Raw genomic sequence first — 14,105 nt, 5'->3', positions numbered from 1 at the left:
AATTGTCCTTAGTTGGCACACCAGTCTTACAAACAGGTATGCTTCCCATTTTTCTTTCTTACTGTCTGAATGCTGTCATTACTAGGCGTTTCCATAAGTCCCTAAGACTTTCCTGTTTCATCTATTATATTGATGAAACTTTCCATAATGACTTTATTTATTGAATTTAACTTTTTCTCTTTTTAGTTTTAATTTTATTTATATATTTATTTATTACAATTTATTCACTTTGTACCCCTTCCCTCATCTCTTCCCAGCCCCACCTACACTCCCTCTTCTACCCTTATGCCCTTTTCCTAGTCCGCTGATAGGGGAGAAACTCCTCCCCTTCTATTTGACCCTAGCTTATCAGGTCTCATCAAGGCTGGCTGCATCATCTTCCTCTGTGGCCTGGCAAGGCTGAACGCCACCAGGGGGAGGTGACCAAAGAGTCAGCAACTGAGATCATGTCAGAGACAGCCCCTGTACACCTTACTAGGAACCCCCTTTGGAAACTCAGCAACCAATAGGCTTCTTTTGAACAGGGGTCTAGGTCCTCTACATACATGGTCATTAGTTGGACCTCCCCCCCCACAGGCCTATGCCACTCCTAAGCATAGACCCAAAAGTTGCCCTACCATTCAATAAGGACATTTGTTCAACTATGCTCATAGCTGCTTTATTTGTAATAGCCAGAATCTGGAAACAATCCAGATGTCCTTCAGTGGAAGAATGATAAAGAAATTGCGGTACATTTACAAAATGGAATACTACCTAGCAATTAAAAACAAGGAAATTATGAAAGTTTCAGGCACAAGGTCATCCTGAGTGAGGTAACCCAGAAGCAGAAAGACACATATGATATATAGTCACATATAAGTGGATATTAGCCATATAATATAAGATAAACATACTAAAATCTATAGTCCTAAAGAAGCTAAACAGCAAGTAGGACCCTAGGGAAGATGCTTAATCTGCATTGAGAAGGGCAAGCAGGATAGACATTGGAAGTAGGAGACGACAAGAAACAGGACAGCAGCCTTCCACAGAGGACCTCTGAAAGACTCTACCCATTAGGGTGTTGAAGGAGATACTAAAACTCAAACTTTAAAGTTTAAAGACAAACTTTGGGCAGAGTGCAGGAATCCCTATGGAAGAAGAGGGAGATAGAAAGACCTGGAAGGGACTGGAACTCCACAAGGAGAACAACAGAATTTTAACCATTTCTTAATTTTAATATCTTTTCTGAGACTGAATCATTTTCCAAGTCTTGGCTTAACCAACTTGCTTCATTCTCCAGTTTGTCTGGATCTACCTAGAAACCTTCATTTCTCATTTCAGAACTATACCTTTCAACACTTTGTCTAGGATATAAACCATTTCATTAACTTTGAAATAGGCCACTGAGGTGTTCTGAGTACTAGAATGGGTGCCATGCCTTTCTGTTTTGTATTTCAGCTTTGTAATTTAGGTTGAGTTGACATTTCTTTAAATTTTATAGGGCTTTTCTTATTAGGCAGCCTTTCATTTTATCGCTCAAAAGAGAGAGTAGTAACAACAACAACAAGCTTCTACAAAATATTTAAATGTAAAGAAATAGGAAACATCAACTATCTTTAATAAGTGCATAAAAAATAAAGTAACTAAGATACAGTTTAAATAAGAGGCTGAAAATCTATGAAAGCTGAAGGTAATGAGAAAGAAGTGAGAAAAGGAAAGAGGGACAGAGGAAAAGACAAAAGAATAATGTATTTTATTTTGACTAATGATTTTATTGACTTTGTTCCAATCATTGTCTATTCTACCAATCATTACTTATATGAAAGCTATGATATATATGTGACGAAGTCATGTTACGTAGTGTTTAGTGTATGATGGACATTATTTATTATTTCTGGTTTTGAATTATAATATATTTTTTTTTAATTTATTTATTTTTTATTAAATACAGTTTATTCATTTTTTTACCCCAACTGTACCCCCTCCCAATCCCACCCTCACTCCCTCTTATGCACCCATGCCCCGCCCCTAGTACACTGATAAGGAAGGTCCTCTTCCCCTTCCTCTGACCCTAGCTTATCATGTCTCATCAGGAGTGGTTGCATTGTTTTCATCTGTGGCCTCATAATACTGCTCCCCTCTCAGGTCGAGGTGATCACTGAGTTCAGTCAGAGACAGTCTCTGTTCCCCTTACTAGGATACCCACTTGGATACTGAGCTGTCATGGGCTACATCTGTGCAGGGTTCTAGGTTATCGCCATGAATGGTCCTTGGTTGGAGTATCGGTCTCAGGAAAGATACTTGTGCACAGATTTTTTTTTTCTTTTCTTTTCTTTTTTTTTCCTTTAAGTCAGAAAAAAAAAAATGACAGCCTACAGACTTAACCCTATATCTATCAGAGGGCTAATATCCAGAATATATATAGAACTCAAGAAGTTAAACAGCAACAAAGTAAGTAATCCAATTAAAAATTGGGGTTCAGAGTTAAACAGAAAATTCTCAGTAGAGGAATATTGAATGGCAGAGGAACACTTAAATCCTCAACATCCTTAACTATCAAGGAAATGCAAATCAAAACAACCCTGAGATTTCACCTTACACCCATCAGAATGGCTAAGATCAAAATCTCAAATGACAACACATGCTGGAGAGGTTATGGAGAAAGCAGAACTCTTCTCCATTGCTGGTGGGAATGTAAACTTGTACAACAACTTTGGAAATCAATCTGGTGCTTTCTCAGAAAACTGGGAATAGTGCTATTTCTTATACCACTCCTATGTATATATTCAAAATATGCCCAAATATACAATAAGGACATTTGCTCAAACATGTTCGTAGGAGCTCTATTCATAATAGCCAGAAACTGGAAACAGCCCAGATGTCCTTCAACAGAGGAATAGATACAGAAATTGTGGTATATTTACGTAATATAATACTACTCAGCTATTAAAAACAAGGAAATCAAACTTTTCAGGCAAATTGCGGGAACTAGAAAAAATCATCTTTAGTGAGGTAACCCAGAAGCAGAAAGACACACATGGTATACACTCACTCATAAGTGGATATTAGCCATATAATATAAGATAAACACACTAAAATCTATATCCCCCCCAAAAAAAAGCTAAACAACAAGGAAGACCCTAGGGATCCTCATTCAGAAGGACAAATGCGATAGATATTGGAAGCAGGAGAAGACAGGGAACAGGACAGGAGCCTACTACAGATGGCCTCTGAAAGACTATACTGATCGAGGTATCAGAGCAGAAGCTGAGACTCAGAGCCAAACTTTGGGCAGAGTGCAGGTGATCTTATGAAAGAAGGGGGGAGATAGAAAGACTTGGGCAGGGGCTCCAAAAGGAGACAAAAAAAAGAAGAAAGAAAGAAAGAAAGAAAGAAAGAAAGAAAGAAAGAAAGAAAGAAAGAAAGAAAGAAAGAAAGAAAAGAAAAACAAACAAACAAAAAACTGAGCCCTGGGGCCCCTGAAGAGACTGATACCCCAGCCAAGGACAATGCATGGAGGGGACCTAAAACCCCTGCTCGGATGTAGCCCATAGACTCAGTCTCCAAGTGGGTTCCCTAATAGGAGCAGGGACTGTCTCTGGCATGAACTCAGTGGCAGGCTCTCTGATCACCTCCCCTGAGGGGGGGGTGTAGTTTTGCCAGGCCACAGAGAAAGACAATGAAACCAGTTCTGATGAGAATAGATAGGTTATGGTCAAAGAGAAGGGGAGCAAAACCTCAACTATCAACAGACTAAAGAAGGGGAATAGGGAGAAAAAAGGGAGGGAGGGTAGAATTGGGAGGAAATGAGGGAAGGGGACACCTCTGGGATACAAACTGAATAAATTGTAATCAATGAAAAGAAAAATGGCCTGTAATCATAGTGCAAATAAAAGTGAGATATTGCTTATTTCAATTTGTTCCACAGGACTCATATTCCAAGACTTCATTTACATCGAATGGATTTTTAATTCACTTCTTCCATATACTGCTCATGATTTTTTTTTAACATTAACAATTAAGAGGACAGGGTCACAATCATGCAGATAAGTGGAGAAGTTAAAAGTCAGGGCCAACACTTGTCTATATCCTATTATATTCTCCCATTTCTCCATTTCTTATGCAAAACATTCTGAAAAGAGACCGAGACCTTGAGGATTATTCTGAGGGGATGTACAAATAAAGTTATATTATTACCAAAGATTTATTTATGGGAAGGAAAGAGAGAAATAAAGGGGAGGGGAAAAGCAGTATGATGAGATGGGGGAAGAGGAGAGGCAGGGAACTTAGGAGGGGGAGGGAGAAGGGAGGGGGATAAAAAGAAGACTGGAGTGAAGAGAAGAAAGTTGGAGGGGTGGTCATGGCAATGGTGTAAAGGAATTCAGTCTCTATTCCAAGTATCAGATTTTAAGTTTTCAATTGATCTGCACACTACAGAAAACATAAAATGACATGAGCAATCCAAAAATCATGGGAAACATGTTGCCTCCCTTCTGTTCCTCATTTCTTTTTCCTTTTCTGTTGCTTCATCCTTTCTATAGTCTCATAAACAGTGAGACAGAGAAACTAATGTGGTGGGGAGGATAAACCACAGATATTCTGAAACTAATATTGTAGTTGGAATACCTCCACTCACTGAAATACTAGCTATCCAAATTGGAATGGATTTCACACCATGGCTTCAGAATAATTCAGTGAGCATTGGCTAGCTAAGTGACAATGCTGATCTAAATATTTTATATGTATTATCTATTATCACTTTCCTGGCCAACATTCTAGGCAAGGAAGCTAACAATTCCTGTTGAAGAATAAGCCGACTCAAAGAAATGATAAACGTATTTAATGATGATCACATAGCTCTTAAAAAATCAGGAATTGAGTTTGTCCTCAATTATTTCAAAGGCAGCTACCTTACTATTATTGAAATGTTCCTAACTTTGAAGACTGGTTACTCATTCGTCTACTCTGAACTTATACTGAAAACTGTCATGCAGTAAGGTTTTAATAAACAGATGATCTTATATCATAAAAGTTTTGCTATAGGGGCTAATATATGAAATTATTTTCTATCAGATTGTTGAGGACTGGTCTAAAGCAATTTCATAGTTTTGTTCTTATGATATAATTTCTTTAATTAAGAAATATTTATCTACGACAAATATGATAGACTAGTGTTCTTTCCTGATACTCCATTTCACTGGTTTTCTTTTAGAATAACCCTCATGGTATTATTAACATACTATTCATAACAGTGTCACTATGATTCTGAGAAAGTTTAGAATGATAGAAGTCATCATGTCTCAAGAGTCATACAAACAAAAATTATTTATGTATTACTTAATTAAGAATCATTAATCAACCAATGAATATTTATTGGGTGAGTACTCTGAGACAAGAACTGTATATAAATGAACTATGTTTATTTAATTTTATAAGAAAAGAATCATAAGAAATATCATTCACAGATGTGATATATGCAATACTATTTAGTGAAAATAAATTAAGAGTCAGAAGCCATTATATGTACTTCTGAGTATAGTTAATTAATAAAAGATCTGCAATATTAAGGATATTTTCAGTGTCTGAAAAATTGATCTGTATTAAATCAGTGTGATGGTCACATTAAATATAGCCTTTGCATTAAAGATAATCCCTTACTGTTTAAATTCATAATTTATTCTCATATTACTTAGGACATGTTGTAGAGATGGGAAAACGGTGATGAACTGGAGTTTCTAAGAAGTAGTGAAATCTAATTTGGCCTAGACCAGTAGCCAAAAATCTGAATTTAACTGAATGAATACCAAGGTAACTCATGTGTATGCTAATGTTTGAAAACAGCAGAACTGAACTGCCAGCCCCTTTCCTTGGTGTTTGCTGCTACTTACAGGAATTCAAATAAGATTTGAATATCATGAAAAGCAAAGGAATTTTCCTAATGTTCTCTGCCAGACGTGTAGATATTTTACTGGCTTAAAGGCATCCAAACCTTTTCCTATTCAGTTATATGAATGAAATAAACTACCTAGGGCGGGTTGGTCTCAATTCTAATTATCCATTGTGAACAATGGATGTTAATTAGTCTTATTTTGGAGGAGAGCAGTGCAGGTTTTTCATTTGTAAGAACTGCTGATTAATTAAGCATGGAGACACTCCAGGCAATTTATTTTTAGGTGTCAGAGAAGAGTGAAGGGTATGTCAAATGCCTAATGAGCGGCCCACCATCTTGTAAAAGTGCACATTTTCTCTGGCAATGAGTGTGGCGTGTGGGGCACAATGTATTCATCATATATCCACAGCCCCAATTACTTTCATAGTATTAAATATTTTGCTGTTGTTGTTATTTAAATTCCAATCAGAAAGTCCCACCATACCCAGCACTTGATATCTGTTTGCTAATTTCCCTTAGAACAATGTTTGAATAATCAAAAGTTTTTTAAAAAATTAAAGCAAACCATTAAAAAAAAAAAAACAACCTTACTTTCCAAGGGCAAAGCATTCCAGTTTTACAGATGAATCCTTTGCAGCTTGTATTGTTTCTGGAAAACGCACTTCAATCTTTGGCTCATATTCCCCCATGACACCTGTTAAATACCAAAACAGCTAGCAGCATTTCTGGAGAATAGAAGTTTCCTACGAAGTAAATGCTTCATTAATCAATTTGTGACTCTTGGATTTTAATTAGTTAGGATTTCCAATGATGAGATGGACACATGCTTCTGAGATTTCAACAAAGATCCTTCACTAGGGACATCCAGTTCCATCTTCTATTTGTGATACTCATGGGACCAGACATAGTCTTGGAGAAGGGAGAAAGATACAATTAACACTATCAGAAGTCTGATATAGCACCACAACACAAAATACAACTATTTCTGCAGCAAACCCAATAAAGCAACTGTACAAGTGAATTTTAAAGGTCTGTATTAAAATACATACAACAGGTTCTGCTGCTAAGTTCATAAATGTTTGTAAAGGTTCTATTTTCACCGCTTTAAGGTTCTAATAAGGAAATATTTAATAAAGGTCAGAACAAGCAGTGTTCTAAGATGTCATGAAAACACGACCTACCAGAAGAGTTGTAACTAACAAAATTAGTTATTCTGGGTTATTTTCATCTGAATTAATCAATGCTATACGGGATTATTTTTAAAACTTCAACTATTTTATTAAGTGATAAGACAAACATCAGAGTAACTCATTTCTGCCACAAGTAAATGAATTTTGGGGGGTTCACTGAGCCGATAGGAAGTACTGAAATTACAATCTAAATGTAAAATATAAATATCTAACTTCCAAAGCTTAATTATTATAACATCCCAATCAATGCTATTTCTGAAATTAAATTGGCCCCTTTTAATTTACTTTCCCTATTTTCTGAACAACTTGTAGTTCTTGCATGCCATCATTTAGAGAAGTTAAATATGATTTGTATTACACACAAAGTTTAAGATCTGTTTTTACCATTAAATGATGAAGGAAGCAGAGGATGTGGGAGAGTAAACGAATTAAGGAGGGGGAATAAAAATTAAGAGTAAACAAAAATGGAACAGGAAAATGTTGTATAATCTCCATGCAAATAGTTAGCTTATACACTTTACCATTCATGAACAGAGTGCTCACAGAAAGGGATAAAATGAACTTATAAATCTAATGTTTGCTGATAAATGAATAAAAAACAGACTCTTGCAGAAATATTTGAATTGTTACTAACTCTGAAATTACTGCCATGAAAACTCTGGGGAGCTGACTTCATAGTTCTGTTAGCTTGGTTATCATTATATCCTTGCTTGTCTTAAACTCTTCAGGGGGGACAAAATTCTATGAGGTATTGCCTTTCAAACTCAAAATCTGATAATAAAATGAACTAACAGATTTTTTATTTTTACATATCCCACTGTGAACATTTAATTAGAGAATCAACTAGAGGATTTTTCCACTTAGTTGATTTCCTAGCTCTCTAAATCTTGCATGAGCTTTGACTTGACTGTAGCTACAAAGCTCATCAGAGGCCAATCTGAGTCCCACTCCTTAGAGATACAATTTAGTATGAATCTTCCACTCCATCATTGTTTGGAATGCTTTGTTTTCCTTGGGCACAATATTTCTTATTTTCCATTTTGCCAGGCAGGTAAATAAAAGGTGAACAACAGCAGCAGAATAATGGCAAGGATGGAAAAGAAAGAGGATAATAAGAGAGGTTGCAAAATGTGTCCATCAATTCAAGTATGAAAATTTGGCATATTTCACATGCACACACACATACACACGCCAAGTCCCCTCAGACAAACATCTTATTTTTTTCTTTCTTTTTTTTATACATCAGTCCTTGAGCAATGAGAAGACAAGCTCTTCTGGTGCCAGGAACAAAAAGGCACACTATACCCAGAAATGTGAATTGTACCATGTGGGTGTTGAACAGAATTCTCTATTTTCGATATTACTTATGTCTCATCTCCATTGTGTTTGCGAATTTCATCTAAACCCTTGTGATTTCGGTTCCAATGATAAGAAGAAATCAAAAGGCCCAGAAGATCTTCCCACAACATAGGGAGTCCCAAAGAGGAGTCTGAAGATAATTCATGGTCTTACCATCAGTGCGCTGCACTAAAGGTGTGGGCGGTCCTTGGACACTTCTGTGAGCCTCATTGTTTGTGACGAAGCAAGTGTAATTACCCACATCGGATGGCTCTACTTTGGCGATGTACAAGTTCCCTGTGTCTTGAGATACAAATCGCCTCGTGTCCTCTTGAACATACAGGGGATTATCATTGAAGGTCCAGGCATATGATAAATCTGAAAAGTAGAAAAAGAGAAAATGCACTATTTTTCCTGCAAAGAGTCTCATCTACAAACTCTGTGTTCTGTTTAATCATAATAAAAGTCTGCCTAGATTAGTCTAAATTATAGCTACACAAAACAAAGTAAATAGATTATTCCCTATATCCACAGATAAAACAGTTTGGGAGATACAAAATTTCTTTCTCTAGCACCATTTTCTTTGATTAAAAATACAATTATAGTATAGTGAGAGGATAAGTTTCTTTATGAAAATCCATAAAATATATAAAACACTGCTGGCTGAATGGGTCACAGAAAATTCTTCAGTGCTGATAATTTCAAAACAATATTTTGCTTATAAGTCTTAGTATCTGCTTTGATACACTGCTAGGTAGAGTCTTTCAGAGTCCTTCTGTGGTAGGCTCTTGTCTTAGGTCCAATGAACATCTCATTTGTCTTTCTAAGTGAGGATTTATCATCTTTTTTTGTGTTATATATAATTTAATTCTTGTAATTAGCTTATGAAATAAGTACAGCTTTTCTGTATTTTATTTTATTTTTTTAATTTTATTTATTTATTTATTTATTTATTTATTTATTTATCAGTTACATGTTATTAACTCTGTATCCCAGCCGTGTCCCGATCCCTCATTCCCTCCCAGTCCCTCCCTCCCTCCCTCATCTCCACCGTGCCCCTTTCCAAGTCCACTGATAGGGGCGACCTTCTCCCCATTCATCTGATCCTGTTTTATCAGGTATCTTCAGGACTGGCTGCAAAGCCCTCCTCTGTGGCCTAACAGGACTGCTCCTCCCTTCGGGGGTGGGGAGAACAAAGAGCCAGTCATTGAGTTCCTGTTAGAAATAGTCCTTGTTCCCCTCACTTTGGGAAACCAATTGGTTACTGAGCTACCACAGGCTACATCTGAGCAGAGGTTCTAGGTTATATCCATACATGGTCCTTGGTTGAATGTCAGTCTCAGAAAAGACTCTGTTCCCAGATATATTTGGTCCTTGTGGAGCTCCTATCCTTTCCCCATCAGACTAACTCCCCTTCTTTCTTATGATTCCCTGTACTCTGCCAAGGGTTTGGTCATGAGTCTTTGCTTTGAAAACACTGCTAGTTAGAGTCTTTCAGATGCGCTCAGTAGACTCCTGTCATACGTTCAATGCACATCCCATCTGTCTTTCTAAACGAGGATTGATCATCTTACCCCATGTCCGCTCAATTGATTATCTTTTTTAGGTGTATAGATTTCATTATGTTTATCATATCTTACAGGTCTATATAAGTGAGTATATCCCATGTTTGTCTTTCTCCTTCTGGGATATTTCACTCAGAATGATCTTTTCTAGATCCCACCATTTGCCTGCAAATTTCATGATTTCCTCCTTTTTGATTGCTGAGTAGTATATCCCATGTCTGCTTTCTTGTTTATCTTCTTTAGGAATATAGATTTCATTATGTTTAGCATAGCTTATAGGTCTATATAAGCAAGTATATACCATGTTTGTCTTTCTCCTTCTGGGATACTTCACTCAGAATGATTTTTTCTAGATCCCAGCATTTGCCTGCAAATTTCATGATTTCCTCGTTTTAGATTGCCGAGTAGTATTCTAAGACTCATAACCAAACCATCGGCAGAGTGCAGGGAATCATATGAAAGAAAGGGAGTTAGTATGATGTGGAAAGAATAGGAGCTCCACAAGGATCAAATATATCTGGGCACAGGGGTCTTTTCTGAGACTGACACTCCACCAAGGACCATGTATGGATAGAACCTAGAACCTCTGCAGAGATGTAGCCTGTGGTAGCTCAGTAACCAATTGGTTTCCCATAATAAGGGGAACAGGGACTATTTCTGACAGGAACTCAATGGCAGGCTCATTGACCTCCCCACCCCCCAAGGGAGGAGCAGTCCTACTAGGCCACAGAAGAGGACTTTGCAGTCAGTCCTGAAGATACCTGATAAAACAGGGTCAGATGAAAGGGGAGGAGGTCCACCCCAATTAGTGGACTTGGAAAGTGGCAGGGAGGAGATGAGGGAGGGAGGGTGGGATTGGGAGGGGATGAGGGAGCGGGATACAGCTGGGATACAGAGTTAATAAAATATAACTAATAATATAAAAAGAAAGTCAAAAGAGAAAATTATCCATAAATACAAAAAATATTTCTAAAACAAACAAACAATAAACAGTATTATGCAACATGTCTTCAGAAGCCTTGGAAATATTTAGAAGTTGTAGCTTAAAGTTTAATTAAAAATTGCCTCAATACTCTATATCTTGAATTTATTCTGTGAATAGAATATAATTTCTGAGCATATTCTGTAATTATTTTAATACCCTGTAATAAAACAAAACATGTGCCTTATAAAGGCCACAGCAGTTACTGCTGATAGATAGGTGTGTGGAAAACTCAATATGAAATGGCATATGATTTTACAGGGACATTTTAGGAAAACTGGGTGAGATGGAATCATGCAATTTGAAGGTAAATGGTGGGACCTGGAAAGGATCATCCTGAGTGAGCTGTCCCAGAAGCAGAAAGACACACAGTATGTACTCACTCATATAGACTTATAGGATTAACCTAAAATCTGTCCATCTAAAGAAACTAATCAAGAGAGAGGACTCTGACTAAAACGCTCAATCCCCATCCCAAAAGGCAAAGAGGATGGACATCAGAAGAAGAAGAAAGCAGGGAAAAACCTGCCACAGAGGGCCTCTGAAAGGCTCTGCCCTGCAGACTATCAAAGCAGACTCTGAGACTTTATGGCCAACTGCTGGGCAGAGTGCATGGAATCTTATGTAAGAAGTGGGAAATAGTAGGTTATGGAGAGGACAGGAACCCCCCAAGGAGAGCAACAGAACTAGAAGATTTGAACACAGGGGTCTTCCCAGAGATCCATACTCCAACCAAGTACCAGGCATGGGGATAACCTAGAACCCCGCTCAGATGTAGCCCATGGCAGTTTAGTGTCTAAGTGGGTTCCATAGTAATGGGAAGAGGGTCTGCCTCTGACACAATCTGATTGGCCTGCTCTTTGATCATCTCCCCCTGAGGGGGGAGCAGCCTTACCAGGCCATAGTAGAGGACAATGCAGCCACTTTTGATGTGAACTGACAGACTAAGATCAGAAGGAAGGAGAGGAGGACCTCCCCTATCAGTGGACTTGGGGAGGGGCATGCATGAAGAAGGGGGAGGGAAGGTGGGTTCGGGAGGGAAAGTGGGATCGGGAGGGGAGGAGGGTGGGGCTTATAGGGGGATACACAGTGAATAAAGTGTAAAAAAATTAATAAAAGGAAAAAAAGAGATGGTTAGTTTGAAATGTTTGCTTTCCACACCTTAGAATCATCTGGATTGAAGTTCTTAGCTGAGGACTTATCTAGATCGGGTAAGCTTGTTGGCATGATAGTAGGAGGCTGTTGCCTTCCAGAGCCCACTGTGGGCAATGTCATTCCTGTGCTGATGTCTAAGACTGGATAAAGCTAACTGAACAGTAGTAAGACAGCATATACTTTCTTTTTGCTCTTGTCTCTGGATCTGGTGTGAGAACTGTCAGGGTTCAACCTTTATTTTCCTTCAGTTATGGGAAGTAGCCTGTCATCATAAATAAGTGGCATAAACCCATCTACTCTTGGTTGTCAACTTGACTGCTTCTGAAAAATAACTAAAACTAAAAATGGTGTTGCACACCTGTGAGGGATTTTTGTTTAATTTAAAGTGGATAGATCCACTTAAAGTTTGGTTCCTTCCAGAGGAATCGACACACCTTTACTCTAAACCTTTACAGTTGGAAAAACCCACATCTAATCTTGGCAATGCCTTGTGCTGGAAGCCTATATACAAACATGGAAAAAGGAGCATTTGCCCTTCGCCTGCTTGCTTTCACTTTCCTAGTAAGTTAATTTCCTAACTGCCTTTAGAGCCTACTATTTTGTCATTCTAGAGTATACTGAAGACCAGCTGAGACATCCATCCTCATGGACTGAACAACTATTGGATTCTTGAACCTTCTGTTCATGGGCAGCCATTGTAAGATTAGCCTGTATATCATGTAAGTCATTCTGACAAATACCCATTTGTTGAGTACAGAGAAATTCATTCTATAAATTATTTTACTTTGGAGAACCCTGACTAATACACAGCCCTATATTGTTTTGTATTTATCAGAGCATTAGTTTTAATACAGCAACAGGAATGATTCTAGAATACAAAAAAAAAAAAAAAAAAAAAAAAAAGAAGAAGAAGAAGAAGTGCGCTCTCTTCTTGAGGTGTGTTCAGAGAAGGTATTTCAGAATTACGAACTCCATATTGATACCAGGAAGGACAATCAGAAGAGCGGGCAAGTAGCTCAACATAGGACCCAAGAAACAAGAGCAAAATGTTCAAAATGAAAGACATGAATTATATGTATCAAATATCAATCATTTAGTACTTCTGAAATGACTACATGAACATTGAATTACAGAAATAAATATGTAGTGAATAAAAATAAAATACACAGATTTTAAATGTTCAGTTAAATGAGGTGTAATTATATATGTCTAGAACACAGAATCCTAAACAAAAATATAAACAATTGGCATCTTTTAGAAATGTTCTTATGCTTCTGTCAGATTAATATTCAACTATGGGAACCACAGTCTGATTTAAACTCTTAGATTACCTTTGATGCTGTTTATAAATAATGAAAATGGACTCTATGTATAGATTAGAGATTATTTTTTATTTCATATTTTAAACATTCACTTATGTTACCGTACTATCCACATGTTCTATTTATTGCTAAGTAGTAAGTTTTTATAAATCTACCACCTTCTTATTGATAAGTTTATGAGTTTTTTCAGTCTAGGTTATCAGAGATTTGTAATTGAAAATTATTATGACTGTTTGTGTTCATTTTCATTATCTTAGAGAAGATATTAGACATGAACTATAAAGCAGATACAGCTTTTATGTACTAAATATAAAAGTAACTTAAAAATGTATCCTAGTTTACAGGAAGCTTGAAATCTCTATTTTCAAGTAAAAACAGCTCCGGTTCTCCCACCTCTCCCCCACCTCACTCTCTCTCTCTCTTTCTCTCTCTGAGTCTAAACAAATACTCTAGTAGATAGATCAAAGCTTCAAGAATCTATGAAATTAGGAATACCACAGGAAATGTATAGAGAAACATGTCCAAGATAACTGAAAAATATGTTTATTTTTAAATGAGATTTACCAAATAAGGTAACTAAGTCTTCAGTACTAGAGCTGAAAAGAAAAAAAAAAACATTCTACAGTTAGGAAAAACAAAACAAAAATACCTCCCCCCCAAAAAACAAATATATATATATATATA

At 37.1% G+C, this 14,105-nt stretch overlaps 1 protein-coding gene across 6 annotated transcripts in view; it reads right to left on the bottom strand.

Moving 5' to 3' along the window:
* Positions 1 to 14,105, bottom strand: part of LOC110553555 (contactin-6) — a 365,089-nt gene that overhangs the window by 122,481 nt on the left and 228,503 nt on the right. For 5 of the 6 annotated variants that reach the window (XM_060383868.1, XM_060383867.1, XM_060383866.1 and 2 more), the window contains 2 exons: positions 8,572 to 8,775; positions 6,461 to 6,563 (listed from right to left, as the gene is read on the bottom strand). In XM_060383868.1, coding sequence (XP_060239851.1) covers positions 6,461 to 6,563; positions 8,572 to 8,775 — 307 coding nt within the window. Of the gene's footprint in view, positions 1 to 6,460; positions 6,564 to 8,571; positions 8,776 to 14,105 lie in introns of those variants that run through there. The other variant, XM_060383871.1, reaches the window with a different exon arrangement.

This window comes from Meriones unguiculatus, chromosome 5 (genome assembly GCF_030254825.1).
Source record: "Meriones unguiculatus strain TT.TT164.6M chromosome 5, Bangor_MerUng_6.1, whole genome shotgun sequence".
Lineage (NCBI taxonomy): Eukaryota > Metazoa > Chordata > Mammalia > Rodentia > Muridae > Meriones > Meriones unguiculatus.
This window is presented reverse-complemented; position numbering and strand designations above follow the sequence as displayed.